At 46.7% G+C, this 22,800-nt stretch overlaps 1 protein-coding gene and 1 long non-coding RNA gene across 3 annotated transcripts; both read left to right on the forward strand.

Moving 5' to 3' along the window:
- The first annotated feature begins 263 nt into the window (after positions 1–263).
- Positions 264–17,619, forward strand: znrf3 (zinc and ring finger 3). Of its 2 annotated transcripts, none has more exons than XM_076025698.1 (8): positions 264–897; positions 10,395–10,517; positions 11,562–11,636; positions 11,888–12,019; positions 12,703–12,816; positions 13,140–13,349; positions 14,196–14,298; positions 15,063–17,619. In XM_076025698.1, the coding sequence occupies exons 1-8, from the start codon at positions 595–597 to the stop codon at positions 17,369–17,371; spliced, it is 3,369 nt and encodes a 1,122-aa protein (XP_075881813.1). In that variant the 5' UTR covers positions 264–594; the 3' UTR covers positions 17,372–17,619. The 2 variants fall into 2 exon arrangements, with proteins under 2 accessions (XP_075881813.1, XP_075881814.1); XM_076025699.1 differs by having other exon boundaries at positions 12,706–12,816.
- A 4,779-nt stretch (positions 17,620–22,398) lies between these two features.
- LOC142887648 (uncharacterized) lies at positions 22,399–22,718 on the forward strand. Its single transcript, XR_012926570.1, has 2 exons — positions 22,399–22,468; positions 22,505–22,718. It is a non-coding gene; the product is annotated as an uncharacterized LOC142887648 (long non-coding RNA).
- Positions 22,719–22,800: the final 82 nt, after the last annotated feature.

Consider the following 22,800-nt stretch of genomic DNA (forward strand, 5'->3'; position numbering starts at 1 on the left):
AGAGCGGCGGCACTTGAGAGAGAGAGAGAGAGAGAGAGAGAGAGAGAGAGAGAGAGAGAGAGAGAGAGAGAGAGAGAGATTGGTGGGTGGGTGGGGATAGAAGGCTTTTGGAAAGGGGAGGGGGAAGAGGGACGGGGGGCGGGGGTGAAAAAAAAACTAAAAAAAAAAAAAAAATCACGTGTTTGGAGATCAAAGGAGATCCGCTTTGTGAAGTTGAGGGGGGGGGGGAGGGAGAGAAGAGGAGGAGGAGGAGGGCTGGGAAAGAAAGAGTGTGTGTGTGTGTGTGTGTGTGTGTGTGTGTGTGTGAGAAAGAGAGAGAGAGAGAGGGAGGGAGAGAGAGAGAGAGAGAGAGCGCTTGGTCGCAGCCAGTGGAACCGCCGACAACAAGGCTCCGCGAGCGGCCGAACAAACCCGCTGCAGTCCGGGCCGAGACTCCTCGAGACCGATCGAGACTCAGCGACTCCCTCCTGGAAGTCGAGCCGAGTCACCGTCTCCCCACCGTGGTCACCGCCACCACCCGGCACGGATCGACGGAGCGACCGAGCGACCGAGTGAAATAATGCCCGAGCCAGAGCGCTGCCAGCCGGCCAGGAGATGATGACGACTCGGCCGCGGGTGTGGAGCTCGGGTTCGGGCCCGGTCCCGGGTTCGGGCTCGCGCTCGGGCACGCGCGCGGGCTCGGTCGCGCTGCTCGTGGCGCTCGCCGCCGCCGCCGCGTCGCTCGGCCCGGCGGCCGCCGCTGCGGACGCCAGCAGCGCGGCGGCGGCGGCGGCCTTCGTGGAGGTGGTGCTGTTCGAGTCGAGCCCCGGCGGGGACTATACTACCTACACCACCGGCCTGCAGGGCCGCTTCTCCGGGGCGGGGGCCGCCATCAGCGCCGAGGGCGAGATCGTCCAAGTAAGTCAAGTGTCCTTCTCTTTTTCCCTTCTTCTGTTATTCCCTTCTTCTCTTCCTCTACCCCCCTACCGAACTATCCACCCCCCTTCCCCTTTCCTGGGGGTGGGGGGCTGATCGCTCTGTCACCGCCCCCCGTCCCCACCGGGGTGGGGACACGAGGTCTATTTACTTCTCGCTAAACTGACCCCCCCCCCCCCCCCCAACTAAAAAAACTAACAAGAGGTGTGTGTGTGTGTGTGTGTGTGTGTGTGTGTGTGTGTGTGTGTGTGGTACCGAGGCCTTTTTTGTGAGAGCATATGCGGTTTTCCAAGATGGTGGCCTCCTATCTTGTGGAATTCATCCTGGGGGAGATGGGGGGGTAGTGAACTGAAGTCTCTCGCAGGTTCTCCTGCTCTCGATTTTCTCACAGGTTCTCCTGCCCTAGATTCTAAGGGGGGTTCGCCATTTGGCGAGGAAAAGTTTGTTTGACAAATCAACTTTTGTACAGTTTGTACAAGCAAAGTTTGTAAAGTTTGTGAAGTTTTTAAAAAATTGTGCGTGGCTTCAACAGGTTTGACAACGGTTGGTTGCAACAAACATGCAAGGTTTTGTGATAGCGTAGCTTAGCTTTCTTCAGTTTAGTGGGCAACTGTTGGGGTCCCAGTAGTCCCATTGGTCTCAGTAGTCAGGACTCTGGTGCTGGTGCTCCCACCGTCCCCCTTTCAAATTTTAGAACCCATTGTGGCCCACCAGTCAAATAGTTTACCCGCCACTGGTCTAGGTGGTCCATGGGTGGTTCTAGGTGGTTCTGTGGTGATCTGGGTGGTTTATAGTGGTTCTGGGGTAGTTCTAGGTGCTTCTGGATGGTTCCGTGGTGGTTCGAAGTGGCTCTTGGTGGTTCTAAGTTGTTCTGGGGTGGTCTCGGTGCTTCTGGGTCGAAGCCTGTTGATGTGACTGAATCCTTTGAGAATTAGCTTTTTGTGAAATTTGGTCTCTGATTGGTTGCTCGCTCAGGTAGCGAAAGGCCAATGTTACGGTGAAGTCTTTGAAAGACAGTCCACATCCACGTCATCGCCCCAAAACTTTCTGCGAGGGGATTTTTTCTCTGTAGTTTCCCTCCAAAAGGGGAAAAAGGCAGAGTCCAACCCTGACTGACGGACAGACAGACAGACATGCGGTGGGTGAATCAAAGAACCCGATGGGGGACGTTGGGCTCCAGAAAATTGTCTCGTCGAGACACAGCGACGGTCATTTGGCGCCGCTGGCTCACCACGGAGAAACCTCGGAACCTCGGCTTTACATCGCAAACCACAAACATCTATTTTGGCCCTGCTCTCTCTGCTAACATGGCGCCTGGCCCGCGTTAGCAGCAGCTTCTTTTTTGTCTGGCTTTAAAAACACAGGGATTGAGGGGCAGTCTGACCAGGGATTGAGGGGTAGTCTGACCAGGGATTGAGGGGTAGTCTGACCAGGGATTGAGGGGCAGTCTGACGAGGGACTGAGCGGTAGTCTGGCCAGGGACTGAGGGGTAGTCTGACCAGGGACTGAAGGGTAGTCGGACCGGGGACCAAGGGGTAGTCGAACCAGGCACCAAGGACCATGGGGTAGTTGGACCAGGGACCGAGGAGTAATAGGGCCAGGTACTAAGGCGTAGTCGGACCAGGGACCAAGGGATAGTCTCACTGGAGTTTTACTCCACCACAGATTTTAAGGAAAGTTGAAATTGTATATTTTTCCCCCTCAAATATAAAGAAAGGAAGAAAGTGGAATCAAAAGGTGGTTTTGGTGAAGTGGCCTCAGCTAGTTATGTGATGTGATGGGGAAACTGTTCAATAAAAATCCTATGTCTTTTTTTTTCCTGCAGCCTTCTGATTTAAATTTCTACAGTAACCTTTTTCCACGGGCTGATAATACATTTAAAAATAAAATAACAATAAACCAATGAAGTCATGATAATAATAATATCCTTCAATGAACGTTCTATCCGGATTGAGCTGCATAGCATTCTGGGATTTGTAGCATTAGTGGCTACATGTGCTGTATAATGGGGTGGGCTAGCAGCACTCATAGTGATTTTGTATTGGGGTCAAATATGACCATGCAAGGCCAAATTTGGCCCACGGGCCAGATTTTGACACCTAGGGAGTATGGTGCTGGTGGTGGTGACAGTGGAGGGGTGGGGTGGTGTTACTTTGTGTGCGCAGTCCCAGTAGACTGCTGCTGCTGGTGCTGGTTTCCAGTGGAACCAGGATGGTCCAGTCCTGCAGCTCCTTCCTGCTCTGGAGCCTCCAGAGATGTTTGCTGCTGTATTTAGACTATAATGAGGGTTCTGGTGGTTGGAGTCCCACCACAGACTGAGGCCTCACTGGGCTCCGGTCCAGCCGGGTGCTGGTGCTGAGGAAACGGGCCACTCCCAGCACCGGAGCAGCAACAGCAATGCTGGTTGGAAGGATTAAAACGTGATTGGACACAGAGACTTAGCAGCGTTTTGATGCGTCTGCGTGATGGGTTGCTCGGCAGCAGCATACAGGGCCATATGTGGCCTTTTAAAGTTTTTTAATCCAGCCCTGAAGCCCAACTTGAAGAAATTATATTAATAGTCAGTCATTTTTCAGAGTCATTTCAATAAAGAGCTAAATACAAGTTTGGCTTCAAAGACACGGATTTGGTTGCAACCTTGCTTTGGCTCATTTTCAATTGACATTGAAGCAACATGTTTTTTACACATCCCATGATAGATTTTTTCCTCCTATGAGGTGGCTCACCAAAACACTCCATCTGCCGCTGCTCCGGCCCCTCTGGCACATTTTGCAATCCATTGTGGTCCACCAGTCAAATAGTTGGCCCATCCGTGGTCCAGAGTATAAGAATAAGAATAAATAATAAATATCAGAATCCATTTTATTGATCCCACATGGGGAGAAACTTGCAGTGAAATGATCCACAGTGCAAAGAGAAGAATTCAAAAGAGCAAAAAGAATGACTTGGAGATCAAATAAATAAAAGTATAGATACAAGTTATTGATATATCTAAATGAGTGTTGAATGAATAGAACAACAGTCTCATATGCGAGTGTCCAGTGGCGTCGGGGGGGGGGGGGGGGGGGGGTTTGGCTATGTTGTCGTCCAGCAGCAGGAAGAGGAACCTGAAGAAGCGCTGAAGGCCACCAGCAGCTGTTTAGCCGCTAAGACCACAAGAAGCTAAAGCGCTGAGCTACATCAAAGGCACAACGCCGGAGGGGGAAGGGGGGTGGGGGGGGACTCTTCTTCAAAGAGCTCGGTGAGTAACCCCCCCCCCCTCCCCGACATGATGATGATGTAATTGCAGGCCTCCGAGCTGAAATGGGGAAGGGGGTGGAGCTTTACGACAACTCCCAGCTGAAGGTGTCGGGTTGACCCCCCCCCCACCGGACGCTAGCGAGCTGGCAACAACAACAACAAACAGGGAAAGAAACAAGGCGTGTGTGTGTGTGTGTGTGTGTGTGTGTGTGTGTGTGTGTGTGTGTGTGTGTGTGTGTGTGTGTGTGTGTGTGTGTGTGTGTGTGTGTGTGTGTGTGTGTGTGTGTGTGTGTGTTCTGTTCAAAGCCATCTTAATGATACTGTTCCTCCTCTAGAACTCGTCCAAGGAATGCAGTTGTTTTTTTTTTCTCAGAATGTTGTTTTGCAAAGACGGGGGGAGGGGGGTGTAAGTTAAAAAAAAAACACACAAAAAACAGAATGAGTGGGAGAAGTTGCGAAGGGAAGGAGCTAAAAAAAAAAAACACTCTCCCATGTTCTGGAGGTGAGACTGGGAAGTGGTTCTGGTAGGTCATGGTTCCATAGTTACATGGTTCTGGGAGGTTCATGGTTCCATGGTACTGGTCGGTTCTGGTTCCATGCTTTTGGGAGGTTCATGGTTCCATGGTTCTGCGCTGGCTCGGTTCCTTGTGGCTCCTCCAGGGAACAAAAGAGGAGGAGGAGGAGGAGGAGGAGGAAGTGTTCGTCTCTTTACAGCGATAGTGTTTCTGGAGGGGGGTGGGGGGCACCTGTAGCCCCCTCACCCTCCCCCCTACCAGCTGCTGCTGTAACTGGATCCACCTTCACTTTGAAGTTATTTCCAGCACTGGGAAGACTGTGTGTGTGTGTGTGTGTGTGTGTGTGTGTGTGTGTGTGTGTGTGTGTGTGTGTGTGTGTGTGTGTGTGTGTGTGTGTGTGTGTGTGTGTGTGTGTGTACTTGCTTCTCACTATACATAGAATCCAAAACTCTCCTCCTGAGTTTCCTGTGGCCTGTTTCCTCTCTCTCCTCCCCTCTGTCTATCCCTATCATTCTCTCTCTATCTCTATCAACCCCTCTCTCCCTTTCCCTGTCTCGCTCTCTCGGTTCCTGACATTGAACCTTGGAGCAAGGCAGCAGGGACTCGAACTGGTAACCACCCTTGAGCCTGATAGTGTCACGTTGTTGCTGTTCTTCTTGTCGTTGGGTCTTACTTTTTTAACAACAGTGTGTATTAGAACAGTACATGCTGTTGTAGTTCAGACGAAACCAACTGACCAAGACCAGACGAGGACTGTTGGAGTTTGAGACCAAGACCAGATCAAACCTGTAGATAGCAAAGAATAATCACAACTAAACTGAAAAAATGGCCAGGATCTTTTTATTAATTCAAGTTTGCTTCTACATAAAATGGAACAATTACCTGGTCTCAACCGGACTCGACTGGTTTCAACTGGTTTTAACTAGCTTCAACTGGTCATCGGTCTTCACTGGTCTTTTGAGACCTGAGACCAATTAAAACCAGTAGTGTGTTGCCGTTTTAGTGAAACCTGGTAGTTCCTCTGGTTCAGCTCAGCTCCTCTCCAACTCCAGAGACCAAAGTCCTTAGACCTTAGTCTTTATACTCTGGATCTGGGGGGCAACTTTTTGACTGGTGGGCCACAATGGATTGTAAAATGAGGGACCAGAGCAGCAGCAGATGGATGGAGTGTTTTGGTAAGCCACCTTGTAGGAGGAAAACATATCGTTGGGATATGTAGAAAACATATATTGAAATAGCTCTGAAAACCCTGGAAACATGGAGGAAATGCAGCTATTATTTTATGACTGACCATTAATATCATTTCTTAAAGTTCGGCCTAAGGGCCGGATTTAAAAAGCTTTATCAGGGCCACAGATGGAGCCCCCTAGGCTGTAGTTTGCCACACGCCTGCCTTGGATGTTGCTGGTCTTCAACAGAGAGACGAGCTCCATCGGGCCAGAGGCGATCGTTGATTCGGTATCTCCCATCACCGGCTCCAGATCAAAGTTGCATGCATGTGATGCAGTGACAAGCATCATTAGCAGGGCCTCCAAAATCACCATTTAAATGTGTGAACCCTAAGCCAAGGTCCTGTGATGTCGGCCCCTGGAACTAATCAACAAAAACCGAACCTAACTGTCTACAGTCTTTGTGTCTGTGGCCTCAAAAAACAAGAGACATCCTCATCTGGGGGGCAGAGGCGGACCTATTATTCCTGCCAAGACGATACTGCTCTCACCCATCGTCGGCACCCCTCCCCCGCCCACCGACCTCTGACCCCAGTCGCAGGGGTCCCAGGGGTTGTGGTTCTGTAGCGCTTCTTCTCCACTCGGGGTGAAGGAGTTCACGACAAGGGGATGGTTGGTTCAGAGATTTTAGCCCGGGTTCTTAACCGGTCCAGATGGACCTGATGGGGTTTGATAACTGATACCGATGATAAGTCTTCAAGGAGGAAGCTGATAACTTATTGATATTTGGAACCTACGTTCGTTTGCAGTAAAAAAAAAAATAGGGGAAAATATTGGCCTTATAAAGTTTTGTTAGAATACAACCACACCTAACTTTAAACTGTTAAACACGTGTTTTTGTTGAAACAGGCGCTGCTGATTGACTGTCGGGGCTCCGCGAGTAACCAATAGTCAGCCAATGAATCAGTGAATCGCTCAAACTATGTGAAGGTTGACATTCGTCTTGGTTGTCTTAATGTGGAACTTTAACAAGTCTGCATCAACAAGTCCAGTCAAATCAACTTAACGCCTCTAAAACAGGTCAATATCTTTAGTTTTTGGGCCTCCCCTCCCAAGCCTCAGCTCCTGTGTTCCAGGCAGGTTGGTAGCGCAAATACGTGTTTCTGGTTCAAAAACTGTTCATAAACCCAGTTGGATCTGCAAAGAGCCGGAGCTGCTGGGTTCAATATTGAGTCTTGTGAAGCTGCCACCAGTCAGCGGAAAAAAACAAGAATCAGAATTTTTCTTGCTTCCGAATTGAGATGGCGGTTCTCTCACGATGGTCCAAATGAGCTCTGTGGTGAGGTTTGAGGTGGTTGGGTTCTAAATTTATAGTTTCCCGTCATTGCATTTAACGTTCTTTTGACTTTGGTTGTCTCCTCTGAAACGGAATGAAAACGGAACGGTCCCACAGAATGTGAACAGAATAGAATAGATGTACTTTATTGATCCGAAATTGGGAACCTGTACTTTGATGTGATTGATCTCTTCTTGGGTGCGATGGTTATTTTGTTCTTACAGTGGTTCAGACTGACGGACTTCTCTTCTTCCAAATGGATTTTCTACTTTCACTTTCAAAAGCATTTCACGTGTTCACGCTGTTGGTGAGACGGAGTTTCATCCCGCGGGGGATTATTCCCCCCACCCCCACCTGACACCGGATTGGCTGTTCTGGATCACGCGGTACAATTGCTGCTTAGTGAGAAAGTAGGAGCGCTTGTTTTTTTTTTTGTGCAATCTCGAGGACGTTTCGAGCAGACTCGTTCTTTTGACGTCGAGGACGTTTCGAAACGTCTCGCAAGATCTTGCAAGATTAAGTCCACTTGCCCCAACTGAACCTCTTCTACGTCCCTCCTGACGTTCACACTGGTGTTGAAAGCCAGGAGCGAGAGGAACCTTCCGGCTTTTTGCGGTTGGAGCGCTGGAACAATTTCACTTCATGGATTCAAAAAGAATCTCGGAAGAAGAAAGAAAAACCTTTCAAGGGAGGATTTTTAAAAGGCAGCAGGGGCGAAAAACGAGTGCGGGGAATCAGCGGGAAGTAGAAAAGTTTTTGTGTCCGAGTTGAACTGCGAGTGAGCGGTAACTCTCTCTCTCTCTTTCTCACACACACACACACACACACAGCTGTGTGTGTGCAGCGGGTTAAGGAAGGGTGAGCTGTTGGGGGGGCGGGGGGGGGAGGGTTGTAACCGGGGGGCCGCCAATAATTTAGAGTAAGAAGAGAGGAAAAGGGGGCGTGGCCAGAGCAGGGAGGGGTGGGGGAGAGGGAGGGGGGAAGAGGGGGTCAGGATCAAAGGCCCAGCGGATTGTTTTGTTCCGGAGAAGAAGAAGAATGAATGGACGGCGGCCGGATGGTGTGACTCGCATTTTGATTTCCCTCTTTTTTTGAGAGCCTCGGGGGGTAGGGGGGGGTGGCGGCAGTGTGGGCTGGGAGGGGGAGGCGGAGGGGGTCGGAGGGGCGGGAGGCTTGGGGGTTGAAGAGGGGGGTCCCTGTTTTTGTTCCCCTCAGCCGACTGTTATTAGGTCACTGCTCTGTGGAGACGCCATGAAAGAACATAGAGAGATACATAGATAGATAGAGAACAGATAGATGGATGGATAGAGATAATGCAATGACCAGCCCTCTAGAATAACAACAACTACACTGTCCCCACTGAGAGAGAGCGAGAGAGAAAGGGAGAGAGGGAGAGAGAGGGAGACTGTTATGAGGTCACTGCTCTGCGGAGCCGCGGAGGCCTTGAAAGGGAAACTGGGTGTGACAGAGTTCAAAGGGAACGTGTTGTTCTGTCATTTTTTTTCTTTCATGCTCTCTCGTCGGTGGGGGGGGCGGCAGCTTTGGATCTCAGTGTCCGTATTCCCAACAAATTAAAATACTGATGTCTCTTTGGTTTTGGGTTGGATTTGACAGTGTTTTCTATCAGTATCTGTCAAGTTTTTGGGGCCAATGTTTTGTTTTGGGGAAAACCTGTCGACAAACTTCCTGTCTTGCAGTACTACAAAAGTTTTTTTCACCAAGTTCACTACATTATTTAGAGTGCACAATGTTAAGAGTACAGAATGAACCCTGGTATATTTTTACCATACATGTAACGGCTCCAAAAGAAGAGAAAAGAAAGAAAACCTAGGGTCAGATCCTCAATTTATCCTTCGCATTTTACGGCGGGATTGCGGCCGCAATTTGCGCCACAGATGCGGGGATCCACAAAGGTTTTTGCGTTAATGACATGCAGGCGCAAACACGCCCACCAATGCGGCACCTGAAACAGGTGCGACTGTTGCGGTCTGGCAACCTGAGAGCAGTTTGCGCCAAAGGTTGTTGGTGAGTGCGTGTGTTTGACAGTGAAACCCCTGCGAGGATAAACGCGCTCCTGTGCGCGCCTGGCATTACGATGCCTCCTCCGTCTACCAGACTGCTGCCATAATGGAAAGAAAGTCAAGACCCATTAGTCACCTGAGTACCATTTGTATTTTTCATAGCCTATCTAAAATATTGGCATATATACTGTTAGTCTATGGATATATTTCAGGCTTTTCAGAGAGGAAAGTTTCACTCAGAAGCCAGAAACACTTGGACAGACAGAAGCTGCTCCTGGTTTTGGCTTGCGGTGTTTGCGTCTGTCAAACTGCGCGCGGACACGAGCGCAAACTCTTCCTGGTGTCATTTTGCGCGTAATGACTCATTTCAATACATTCAAATGAGTATGGCGCAACCCTGCTGCTACTTGCGCCTCGGCACATTTTGCGCCGATTTTCACGTTTGCGTCCCCTCTGTGGATCAGAAACACCGTTTTTGGCGCTGTTTACACGGATTTTCTGGCGCAAAAGCCGCGCAATCGCTTAGTGGATCTACCCCCCTAGTGTTTTAATTCACAGGTAGTTTTTCAGAAGGAGGGAGGGAGAGATCAGCAGCAGCTAATAGTAGCAGCAGTAGGAGCAGCAGCAGGAACAGCAGCAGCTAATAGTAGCAGCAGTAGGAGCAGCAGCAACAACAGCAGCAGCAGTAACAGCAGCAGCAGTAACGGCAGCAGCAGTAACAACGGCAGTAACAATGGCAGTAACAGCGGCAGCATTAACAGCAGCAGCATTAACAGCAGCAGTAACCGCAGCAGCAGTAACGGGAGCAGTAACAGCGGCAGTAACAGCGGCAGCATTAACAGCAGCAGCATTAACAGCAGCAGTAACAGCAGCAGTAGTAACAACGGCAGTAACGGCAGCAGCAACAGAGGGTTTCCATGTTTGCGTTTGTGGTGGTTTTTCCTTTGTGTGTGTGTGACCCACTTCACCGGATCATCGTCCCTCAACTTCCCTGCGTTCCCCTCATACCATCAATACATAGGTCGACAGACAGATGAATGGATAGATAGAGAAGATAGATAGATAGATAGAGAAGATAGATAAAGATGATGCAGTGACCAGAGAAAATTGTGTTTTTTACTGAAGCTTTTTGGAGAAGGAGCTAATAGATTTTGTCAGTGCTAATCTTCCTGGTCCTGATCTTCCTCCTCCTCTCCAGATGCATCCGCTGGGACTGTGCAACAGTAACGATGAGGAAGACCTGTACGAGTACGGCTGGGTCGGGGTGGTGAAGCTGGAGCAGCCTCAGCTGGACCCGTCCTGCCTCACAGTGCTGGGAAAGGTGAGTCTGACCCCCAGACAGCTTGCAGAGTCCCTGCACTCCCTTCTCCTCCTTCCTCTTCCTTATCTTCATCTTCCTCTCCTTCCTCCTCTTCTCCTTCCCTCTCCTTTTCCCTCTTTCTCCCTCTTCGCTTGCCATCACTGAGAGAACGAAGAAGAGTGGAGTAGGGTCTGGTCTGGTAGATTAGGAGAGGGTATGGTAGGGTGGGGTGGAGTATTGTAGGTGAATGTGGGGTGTGGTATGTTATGGTATGCTAGGGTGGAATGGAGTATGTTATAGTTGAGTAAGGTATGGTATAGTAGGGTAAAGCGGGTATGGTAGAGGTTATGGTAGGGTGGGGTAGCGTAGAGTAGTGTAGGGCGGGCTAGAAACCTACGTAGATACAAACTAGCTACAAACTTGTGTTTGTGTGTGTGTAGCTGCGGTGATGATGAGGAGGCAGAAGTGCTGGCCAGCGGGCCCTCATTGGCCTTCTGCCAAGTTTAACTGGCAGGCCACACACACACACACACACACAGAGACAGCACAATTCACTTGTGTAATTGCAGTCAGTTACGCAATGGTGAGCGAGCGACAACCTCACATTATTCACTGGAGCAGAGAGAGAGACAGAGAGTGAGGGATTGATGAGAAGAAGAAAGGAGAGGAAGGACGAGGAGAAGAATGGAGAGAAGGAAGGAAAAGGAACCAAGGGAATGGCGGAAAGTAAAAGAAGGGAAGGGAAGAAAGAGAGGAGAGAAGAAGAGGGAGGAAGAAGGAGGAAGAGACCAGGAGATACGTACAGGAAGGAAGGAAGGGAAAGGAGGAAGCGTTATGATGTAAATGGGAAGAAAGGATGGAGGAGAGGAAGTGAGAGGAGGGAAAAATTCCAAGAGGAAGGACAAAGGAGAAGAGGGTGAGGAGGATTGATTGATAGCCACCGCTAGCAACTGCTAGTCACTGCTAGCCATCGCTAGCCACCACTAACTACTGCTAGACACCACTGTGTGTTTCTTCTTTTCACCCGTTTGTGTGTGTGTGTCTGTGTGTGTTTTGGTTTTGCAGGCAAGGAGAGCCGTCCAGCGAGGAGCCACAGCTGTCATCTTCGACGTGTCCGAGAACCCTGAGGCCATCGAGCAGGTGGGAGCAGCAGCAGCACCAGTAACGATAGCAGCAAGTAACAGCAGCAGCAGCAGCTGTAGCGATAGCAGCAAGTAACAGCAGCAGCAGCAGCTGTAGCGATAGCAGCAAGTAACAGCAGCAGCAGCAGCACCAGCAGCAGCACAGCAGTAGCAGCTACAGCAATAACAGAGCAGCAGCAGCAGCTTCGTCATTCCTTTTCTGTTTTTTCCTATTTCCAACTGTTTTCTCTCTCTCTCCATGTGGTGTAGCTCAACCTGAGGGTCGGGGACCCCCTGAAGCGGCCGGTGGTCTACGTTCGGGGCGTCGACGCTTCCAGACTGATGAATATTGTCAACAAGCAGAAGGTGGCCAGAGCCCGGATACAACACCGCCCCCCCAGGGTGAGGAGGGGGAAGATAGGGGGAGGAGTGTATTGTTTTAGTTATTTGTTATTTATTGTTTTTTTAAACAAAAAAAAAAATATTTTATTTTTTTTTATTTTTTTTTGCTTTAATGTTTTTGTCTTTTTGTTGTTTTTGTTTTTTTAGTTGTTTCATTTACATTTTTGACATTTTTCATTTTTAGTTGTTTTTTATTCGTTTATTTATTTTTTATATATTTTTTTCCACTTTTTTCCTTCTTCTTAGTTTTTTTTAAATTCTTTAAATTGTTTTAATTTTTTATTTCATTTTGCTGTTGAAGTTCACCAGCAGTGTCTTTTCCCTCCCTGTCATGTGATGTGATGTTCCGGGCAGACAGAGGGCGCTGCTGGAGATAAATTTCAGCCAAACAGAGACCTGCAAACTTTGATGTTCAGCGTTTCTGCTGAGGAATCAAGCTAGCAACTCTCCAAGTGGAATGTATTGTTTTTTGTTATCAATAATAATGATGATGATAAGTTAATTAGTCATTTTTTTCTTCCTCTTAACTGCCAACTCGTCACAAAAAAAACGCTGATAACTTTTTTCAAAAAGTTTTTAGTTACAAGAAATTTCTGCACATTTCATTGCAACAGCGCCCCCTGGTGTCTGACTCAGGTCTGTGTGTGTGTGTGTGTGTGTGTGTCACTCCTCTCTCTCCTCAGCAGCAGCCGGCTGAGTACTTTGACATGGGCGTTTTCCTGGCCTTCTTCGTGGTCGTCTCGCTGGTTTGTCTGGTGCTGCTGGTCAAGATCAAGCTGAAGCAGCGCAGGAGTCAGGTGGGTGAAGCCTCAGCCAATCATTCATCTAGTGCAGTAATCAGACCAATCGGTTTTCACTATTCACACATTCATTAAATACTTTAAATCAGTTTTACTGCATTGATCAAACAAATTAATGAAATTAATTCAATCAATTTTATTGCATTGATTAAATCAATTAATTTGATTGCTAAAATTAATTGAAGTAAATGAACAAATTAATTAAATTAATTTCATTACATTTGATATCATTTTTAATTTCTAATTTATTTTGAAGGTATTTTATCTTCTACTCCCTGGTTTTTGAAGCGAATGAATTGACTGACTGTGTTGAATTCCAGAGTTCCATGAACAGAATGGCCGTCCAGGCCTTGGAGAAGATGGAGACCAGGAAGTTCAAGGCCAAAGGGAAGGTGGTGCAGCAGCAGCAGCAGCAGCAACAGCAGCAGCAGCAGCAGCAGCGCGAGAGCAGCTGCGGGGCCTCTGATTCGCTGAGCGGCAGCTCCACCTCTGACTGTGCCATCTGCCTGGAGAAGTATATCGATGGGGAGGTGAGGAAGACTTGATGGATGGATGGACGGATGGATTGATTGATTAATTGATTGATTGATTGATTGATTTCAAGCTTTGCTTTCTTTGCTTGGGGACCAGCAACAGTTTTCGCTGGATATCGGTTTTACTGTAGTCTCACTTGATTGGTTTCCGGAGAAACAGTTGTGTTGCTGTTACTTGTATTGAACACAATTAACCCTTTAGATGAGGAACAATGTACCGCCCTTAACTCCTAACCCCAACCCTACCCATAACTCCTAACCCCACGCCAAGGATGGGGTTAGGAGTTAAAGAAAGTGGAGGAAAGATTTTTTTTTATGGCCCTGGAACTGGAAGAGCCCCTCACTACGAGGAAGGAAGAGGAGAGAGGAGAAGTGGAAAGTGGAAAGGATAAGAAGGAGTAGGAGAATAAATAGTAGTAGAAGAGTGAGAAGAATCAGGAAGAAGGAGTTAGAAGTAGGAGAGGGAGGAGGAGAAGTAGACAAAGAAATAGTACAAGGAGAAGAATCAGGAAGAAATAGACCAAGGACAAAAGTAAAAAAAAAAAAAAGTAGGAGGAGGTGAAGTACAAGTAGGAGAACAAGTAGAAGGAGTAGTAATAGTAGTAGAATGAGTAGTAATAGCAGTAGAAGGAGAAGTAATAGTAGTAGAATGAGTAGTAATAGCAGTAGAAGGAGAAATAATAGTAGTAGAAGTAGAAGGTTTTTTTGGTCAGTTAGCCTTTCCGTTTGCAGGTGGCGCCACTCGTGCAGGCTTCCGGTGTTTCTCAATCTGTGGTCTCAGGTGGCCGTGGCTCTGCTGCCACCTTGTGGTTGATGTCACTAACTGCAGCTCTGTCCCTGCAGGAGCTGCGGGTGATTCCCTGCGCGCACCGGTTCCACAAGAAGTGTGTGGACCCCTGGCTGCTGCAGCACCACACCTGCCCTCACTGCAGACACAACATCATCGGTATCATGACAACACTACAGCACATTTACATTTATATTAATATAATGTATCTAGTAGTGATGGGTGATGAACAATTTTCAAATTCGATATGATAATGATATTTTTGGGGTCAAACACTTTTTGGGTCGTCATTTTTTTCAATAAATAAAAAGTTAAAAATCACACGTGGCCGTTAATATCGCGTTCCGAGCTACTTGTGCCGCCCTCCTCGTCCACGCGTACCAGGATGTTGTTGTGACGACTGATAGTGACGTCATTGTTGGAGCGACAGACAGGGCTTTCGCTTGGAAGGCTCTGGACGTCTGGCATACTTGTGAAAGGACTTCAGAACGGCGCTCACAAATGCCAGAATGAATGCGGTTCAAAACGCAAATCAAGAACGCTTCGGTCGCGCTCTCCCAAAACATTAACAAATTCATTGAATGATCGCTCGTTGAAAGCACTCATAATGTAAATCACACCGTGCATTGTTTTCTATCGACTGGCGAAAAGTAGGACCAAACAACAGACTGGTCAAAAATAGATATCCATATTTTCTTGAAATTATTGATACAATATTTTACTCTGAATAGCGATCGATATGTCGATAAAAATATGCACATCACTAATATCTAGTATCCATATAATCTTCCTTCCTTTGCACTACATTTTTGCTGTGTTTATGCAAATCTCACCAATGTGGGATTAATAAATGCTTCTGCTCTATTCTATTGTAATAATAATTCAAATAAAGATATTCTATATATTGTCTCTATGATGTACAGAGCAGAAGAAAGGGCCCCCGGGCCTTGCCTGTGTGGACCCTGGTGGCCGCCAGCGGGTGGTGCTGCCGGTGCACTACCCTGGCCGGGTGCAGCGCTACCCCACCAGGACCAGCCTGGACCCCAACGGGAACCCCATCACGGTCCTGGAGCAGCAGCAGTCGGACACCCAGGGCCTCTACCACCCCCCACACTCACCCTACCACCACCACCACCACCACCACCATCACCTCCACCCGCACCACTGTGGGCTGGAGCAGCACCGCCCGCTGGTGGCCTTCAAGCGGCCCAAGCTTCACAGCCGCAGCTTCTCCAGAGGGGGCGCGACTGCTAACACCTGCTTCTCGCAGTACGAGACCATGTACCAGCACTACTACTTCCAGGGGCTGAGCTTCCCACAGCAGCAGCAGCAGCAGCAGCAGCAGCCCGACCAGGGTGGCCCAGGCCCCGTAGTAGTCGCAGCTGCCACTGGAGGTGGCAACTACAAAGGCCCCCACCAACAGTGGCAGCTGCAACCTCCAGTAGTGGCAGCTGCCACTACTACCGCCAACCATAAAGGCCAGCAGTGGCAGCTACCACCTCCAGTAGTGGCAGCTGCCACTGGTGGTGGCAACTACAAAGGCCAACACCACCAGCAGTGGCAGCTGCCAAATCCAGTAGCGGCAGCTACCACTGCTGCTACTGGCAGCAGCCACAAAGGCCACCACCAGCAGTGGCAGCTGCCACCTCCATTAGTGGCAGCTGCCACTGCTGGTGCCAACCACAAAGGCCACCACAGCCGGGCCTTCCAGCAGGGACTCCTCTTCCCCACCGTGGTGCACATGGCTCCCACCACCTCAGCCACCTCCACCTCTTCCGGCTGCTACCACGGCTACCTGGCCGACTGCCCCGGCAGCGACAGCAGCAGCAGCAGTAGCTGCGGTGGCTCCAGCTCGGCCCGGTGCCACTGCTCCTCCTCCAGCGACTCGGTGCTGGACTGCACCGAGGTCAGCAACCAGGGCGTCTACGGCAGCTGCTCCACCTTCCGCAGCTCGCTGAGTAGCGACTACGACCCTTACGTCTATCGGAGCAGGAGCCCCTGTCGAGGGTCCACAGGGGGGGAGGTAGCGGGAGGAGCAACAGCGTCAGCTGCCACTACCGCTGCTGACTCGTCGTCTGTGGCCCCTTCGGGTCACGACTGCCTCCAGCTCTCACCGTCAGGGTACAACTCGGGGTACAACTCGGGGGACCACCTGTCCAGCTGCAGCCTGGAGCAGCACCACAGCAGTCGCTCGTCACTGGAAGCCAGGGAGAACCCGAGCAAGACCAGCACTACCTCAGAGGACCACCACGGGGTACAGGAGGACCCGGGAGGGTCGGCCTGTAGCTGCTGCTTCGAGGTGCTTCCTCCGCCCACCATGGATTTGTGCAAGGAATTGGTCCAAGAGCCAACCGGTCCCCGGAGCAGCACCAGCTGCTTTCACAGGCTCCTGGACTACCAGAACTCGACACCCAAGGGCTACATATGCCCCCCGGAGCAGATGGGCTACGAGGGGCTTCCTCTAACCACTGTGGACTCGTGCAAGGACTCGGAGCCGGACCCAGCTGGGCTCCGGAGCAGCACCAGCTGCATCCACAGGCTCCTGGACTACCAGAACTCAGCCCCCAAGGGCTACATGTGCCCCCCGGAGTCCCCAGTGGAGCAGGTGGGCTACGAGGGGGTTCCTTTACCCAGCATAGACTCGTGCAGGGAATTAAACCCGGACCCAACCGGGCCCCGGAGCAGCAGCAGCGGCTGCTTCCACAGGCTCCTGGACTACCAGAACTCGGCCCCCAAGAGCTACATGTGCCCCCCAGTGGAGCAGGTGGGCTACGAAGGGCTACCATGCTGCTTCTACAAAGAGGTGAAGGTCCACCGGGCCTCGGGGGGGTGCTATGCTGACGACTACGCCGTCAGCGTGCATTACGCAGACTCTGCAGATGCCTCCGGCTCCTCCGGCCAGGGCTGCTGCGAACAGCTGGCTCAGAGGATACCCATAATTCCTGGGGACACGGACTGCCCGTCGGGGGGAGCGAGGGTGGAGACGGAGGACAGCCAGAGCGGTTCGCTAGCCGTTAGCATGGTGGCACTAGAGACAGGGGGCGAGCAGCAGCAGGAGACCAAGGAGCGGTACTACAGCCAAGGACTCTTTGGAGGTCAGAGGTCAGAGGTCACTCAGGAGGAGCAGGAGACAGAGCAGCAGCAGTACTTGGACCACCGGGGGAGTTGTGGGTTTGTGAACTCTGGTCGTTTGGTCAGTACTGACTCAGTGACTGACTCAGGCCTGAACTGAACCAGCCTTAGCTGCCTTGTTCCTCAGCTGAATGTTCTCACCTGAAGACTGAAGTGTGAAGTTCTACTGATGAAAATCCTCTTTTCCAATTCAAACCTTTCTGTCTTTCTTTTCTTCTTCTTTAGTTTTCTCGCTGGGACGAGTGTGACAGCCTGTCCCTTGGCTCCTCATAGCTCCTTCTGACGCCCTTAAAGGTTTTTACCCATCAGCCACTTATTTACACATTTCTTGATGGGTTTAGAAGGAGACCAGTGAATCACTCAGAATCACATATATATATATATGTATATATATATATATATATATATATATATATATATATATATATATGTGTATATATATATATATATATATATATATATATATATATATATATATATATGTATATATATATATGTATGTGTATATATATATATATATATATGTGTGTATATATATATATATATATACATACATATGTGTGTGTGTGTGTATTAGGGCTGTCGAAGTTAACGCGTCCTTTTAACGGCACAAATTTTTCTTAATGCGCGATTAATGCCTGGTTCACACCTCCGCGGCCGGCTTGCGCCATGCAGCGCTCATTCCGGCATCTGGTCTATTTTGTACACGAGCCGCGAGTGATCCATGTCAAGCTGGACAGGAAGTCACTCAAAGAAACACGAGAGAAACCGGTTAATTTTCAAAATAAAATACCGCGATTGACAAATGCGATCATGACTTGAGAATACGTCAAGGTTGGAGGTTTTGTTTGTTTTTTTTGTTTTTTGGAGAGTATCAGGACATTATAAGCATAAATCATACTGGACAGTGTAAGTACGTAATTGTTCTGGAATGTTCCAATGAAAATAAAAATAGAATATTTCCACAGAGGAATTATTATTATGATCCTCTCCAATTTTTCCTAGAGTACAAGAAACACAATACATATCTTGTTAAGTTACATATAGAGCAGGATAAAAAAAAAATTGCAATTAATTTGCGATTAATCGTGAGTTAACTCAGGACACTATGCGATTAATCATGATTTTAAAAAATGATCGACTGACAGCCCTAATATATATACACACATCCACATAGTTACATGAGAAGGAGCTATAAATTTAGAGGAAATGAAAATGAATAAATGAATCACTAAAACCAGTGTAGAAATGTGAAAACTGGTCTCTTCAATTTCACCCACGTTTGTTTTTTGTTTGTTTGTTTCCATGCTTTTGGACAACCCATAGAAACAACCTTAAGCTAACAGTTGCCGAAGCTAAAACCTACAAGCGCTTCTGGTTTTTCTCAGCCAATGAAAGAGGTTCCTTTAATATAGTTTTTTTTTTTATTTGCGTGTTTTTTCTAGCTTGTATCCAAAAAGGCCAAAGGTGAAAAAAAAGTAGCTGGAAACATTTTCATTAAGCGTTCATAATAATAATAATAATAATTTATTATTATTATCATTATTATTATAATTGTAATTCATTAATTATAATTATATATAAATACAAATATATATTATAATTGTACTGTGACTTTTTTGATTTTTTTTTAAATTGAAAAAACATTTTTATGAATTTTTTATTAAAGAAATTGATTTTTTTTAACGATGCAGTTCTACATACCACTGTGTACCCGTTTCCATCGTATCCCTTCATGCCGTGCATTACTTACTCACATACTCCATATCATATGCAGACTGTGTGTGTTCTTTTTTTCAATACTGTTTCTATGAAATGTTCACATTTTCTCCGCAAAGGAAAAAAAAAAAAACTTTCTGAAAAAAATCCAGTGAGAATCTAATCTTGCCTTTATTTTGAATATGAGAAATGTAACCTATTGCAGATATAACAATTTTTTTTTTGGCGGGGGTACTTGAGTCACTATTTAATTTTTTTTTTTTAATGTTTCGAGCACTTAAGAAGATTAAAGTGTACAAAAAATTCATATTTTTTAAAGAATATAATTATTTTTTCCCGTCATTATTACCATTAATTACAAATGTTTTAACGAGAGGCTAGAATTTTAATCTCTGTATATTTCTGTACTTTGTATAGCAAAAAGCGCATTTCACCCAATGGAAATATGTTCTCTTCTGAATATATATTTATTACTGACTAATATATTTATGTGGAAGCCGTGTCTTATTGTTCATATGTGTAACCAACGCGTTCTCAGTTCTTGGGTTTTGTTTTTTTTTGCTTTTTTTTTATTATATAAAAATCACTAACATGAGACTTTGTATATACGTGGTAATTGCACACAAGATGATTAAATCTCTTCTGACCAAAAAAAAACTGATTTTAAATACTTTTTAGTTCGGTTACATACAGTTTTGTAATGAAAGTGTACAAAAGAATGTGTAAAAAAAATATACAGTTTTATTCAAGCATACCTGATTTGTGTCCCTTTCTGTTGGCTGGAAGTTGGATAATTGTTTTTACACACCAGGCGGTGGCGCTGTAGCACATTTTGTGTTAATCAGATCTTGAATTTAGAGCGCAGCTCCACGACACCCCCCACGGTCAGATTGTGGTACTCCACGCAGCAGAAACCACCGTCCTACGCGCACACACACACACACACACACACACACACAGTGGGACGAAAAAGTATTTGGCCGCCACCGATTCGGCAAGTTGCCCCACTTAAAGAGATGGGAGAGGTCTGTATGTTCATCAACTGTGAGAGGCAGAATGTCAAAAAAAAAAAAAAAAAGATCAGTGATTTTAAAAGAATTTATTTGTATAATGGTGCAGAAAAAAAAAGATCATCAATCACAAAAGTTCAGCTCAGTGCTTTGTAGTGCAACCCTGGTTGGTGATGACAGAGGTCAAACGTTTCATGTCGGTCTTCACCAGATTTGCACACACAAGCTGCTATTTTGGCTCATTGTTCCGCTCAGATCCTCTCCGAAGCTGTGATGTTTTGGGGCTGTCGCCAGGCAACACACAGACTTTCAACTCCCTCCACAGATTCTCCATTGGATTGAGGTCTGGAGACTGGCTAGGCCACTCCAGAACATTGACATGCTTTTTATGTAGCCACTCCTTTGTTGCCGGGCAGTATGTTTGGGATCATTGTCATGCTAGAAGAACATGGTTTTATTATTTCTGAGTGATTTGGATAAGTTTTTTATCTTACTCTTCCGTTACTGTCTACTATGGGGTGGAGCGGTGTTTTTGGTTTGTGTATTTTGGGTGTGCCATAGATCCTGGGGATGATGTTGGCTCTGGGCAATAGATAGTTGTTATGCCTGTTTGTCTATTTTGTTTTCATTGAGCAGTGCTTTGAGCTTATTTTTCTTGCCTTCAGTTGGGTCTTTTTTCAGCACCTCATAAGCGTCGTCATCCAGGAGCTCCAGCATTTGTTCTTCATATTTTTCTGTGTCCAAACTGTGGTTCTGCCTTTGTCTGCTGGGAGGGTTGTGTGAAGTCTTTTGTTTGTTGTGTTTTTTGCTAATGTTATCATGGCTTTTGCTTCCTTCAAATCTGACAGGTGGGTCACGCCCTCAAGAAACATCAGCTGATAAGACGAGTCACACACCAACATCATGTGACACTGATGAAGGCAGAATAATATGGCAAAACATGTCAGGTAAATAAAAACCTTATACCAACTTTCATAAACTCACCAAAATCCATGAATTCTGCACATATGGAACACTGGAAAACATTCCCTACAGAAACAAGTTTTTATTTTTACAGGAAGTGGTTTGATCATATATTGTTAATGATGGAACACAATTGATTTATGAATAAACTTTAGTTTGCTGTTCCTCCCAAAGAGTCACACTGTAGTGTTTGGTGCTGTACCACCCCCACCACCACCAGGGGGAGCACTGCAGCTTTACTAGAAGCTCAGGAACTTTTGACTTCTAACTGCTGGAACATGTAACAGATTTTTTGTTGGAGAAATCAACACGCCAAAGACAATTTTTTTTTTTCCCAATAAATGTATTAGAAAGTGTTTGCAAACCACATGTTGATCCTCAGGACAATCACTTTGGAACTCATTGTATGGAGAAGTGAACCGGCAGAAAGCATTGGATGGTTGGTAAGTTTAGTTGAAACGATAAAGTTCAAGAAGTTTCATTTAAGATGCTGCATAAGATTTATCCGAAAAATAAAATAGTCAAGATTCAGTACTGATATTGATTTACTATGTAAATTCGGTGGTATGGAAAAGGAAACAACCATTTGTTTTTATCAATGCGTGTTTTCAAAAGCATTTCTGGGCTGATGTGCAGGATTAAAGCAGGACAGTAACTGGTCAAGGAATTATTTGACAAGAAAATGACTTTTTCATTTATTTCAAAAGAAAATCTGGAAAATGATAAACATTTCCTTGTACAACTAATCCTGATGCCTGGTCAATATCTCTTCCACAAGAAAGGTCAGATTCCAATAGTGTTAGTAATATTGTGCATTGTGTTTGTAGCGTGTACGTTATGCTCATTATGGTTTTCTCAATACCTTAATGGGGGGGGGGGGGGGGGGGGGGGGGAAGAGATGGAAAACAATTAGAGACAACAAAGACACCTACCAAGAAAGCATGCATGGGAAAAACAACAAAACACATAGAAACGATAATTGATCATTAGCTTAAGCATCGACAATTTTAAATCATCCCTTTTCTTTTCCATGTCTTCCCGACAACAAAGAAGTTGATGATGTAAAATACGTTCGCACACAGTTCAGTTCAGTTCAGTGTACCCAGCAGGGGAAAGAGTCCAAAATATGGGTGTGCATATGTGGGTGTGTGGGTATGCGAGTGTCTGTATGAGTGGCTGGTGCGAAGGAGCGTCGAGCGAAGTAACCGGGAGGTAAAGAGAGGCAGCTGCGCCCGCAGCTTCCCACCAGCCCAACCCAAGCAGAGGAGGTTGCCCCGTTGCAGCTCCTGTGTTGTCAGGCTCCTGGCTCGCCAACATGGCCAATTCCACGTTAAAAAAAAAAAAAAAAAAAAGAGGGGCGCGAAGCTCTAAGCGCTAGCGCGAACAGCTCTGTGTTAGCAACTCCGTTAGCTCCTGCGGCAACTCCGGCAGCAGTGTTGGTCAAGTTACTCGGAAATTGTAATTAGTTACCAACTACTGATGACTTATCCAAGAAAGTAATCCAAGTTACTTTCCTGATTACTTTTTCAAAAAGTAATTAGTTACTTTACTAATTACTTTACCTAGTTACTTTTCAAAATCATGATGCACAAACTGAACACACCATAAATCCTATAATTACATTCTTTCTGTATTCATATTAAATTGAATCAAATGAAACAGTTCCTTTTAAAGACTTTTTTTTAAAGCAGTTTTCAATCTTAACTTTATGCAAATTATATCAGGAAAAAAATTAAACAAGTTAATTAAATACAACAGTCTGACTTGAAGAAAATTGTTTAACATAAAGCATTTCTTTCTTTCTGTTAACTTATATTTCTGCATATCCCAGCATAGA

Source organism: Nelusetta ayraudi, unplaced genomic scaffold, assembly GCF_046127955.1.
Source record: "Nelusetta ayraudi isolate G7.1 ecotype Tasmania unplaced genomic scaffold, CSIRO-AGI_Nayr_v1 ptg000018l, whole genome shotgun sequence".
Lineage (NCBI taxonomy): Eukaryota > Metazoa > Chordata > Actinopteri > Tetraodontiformes > Monacanthidae > Nelusetta > Nelusetta ayraudi.

Coding starts and splice junctions, on each gene's coding strand:
- znrf3 (XM_076025698.1), top strand. CDS start 595: ATGATGACGACTCGGCCGCGGGTGTGGAGCTCGGGTTCGGGCCCGGTC. Junction 11,637..11,887: donor ACCCTGAGGCCATCGAGCAG/GTGGGAGCAGCA, acceptor CATGTGGTGTAG/CTCAACCTGAGGGTCGGGGA. Junction 13,350..14,195: donor AGAAGTATATCGATGGGGAG/GTGAGGAAGACT, acceptor CTGTCCCTGCAG/GAGCTGCGGGTGATTCCCTG.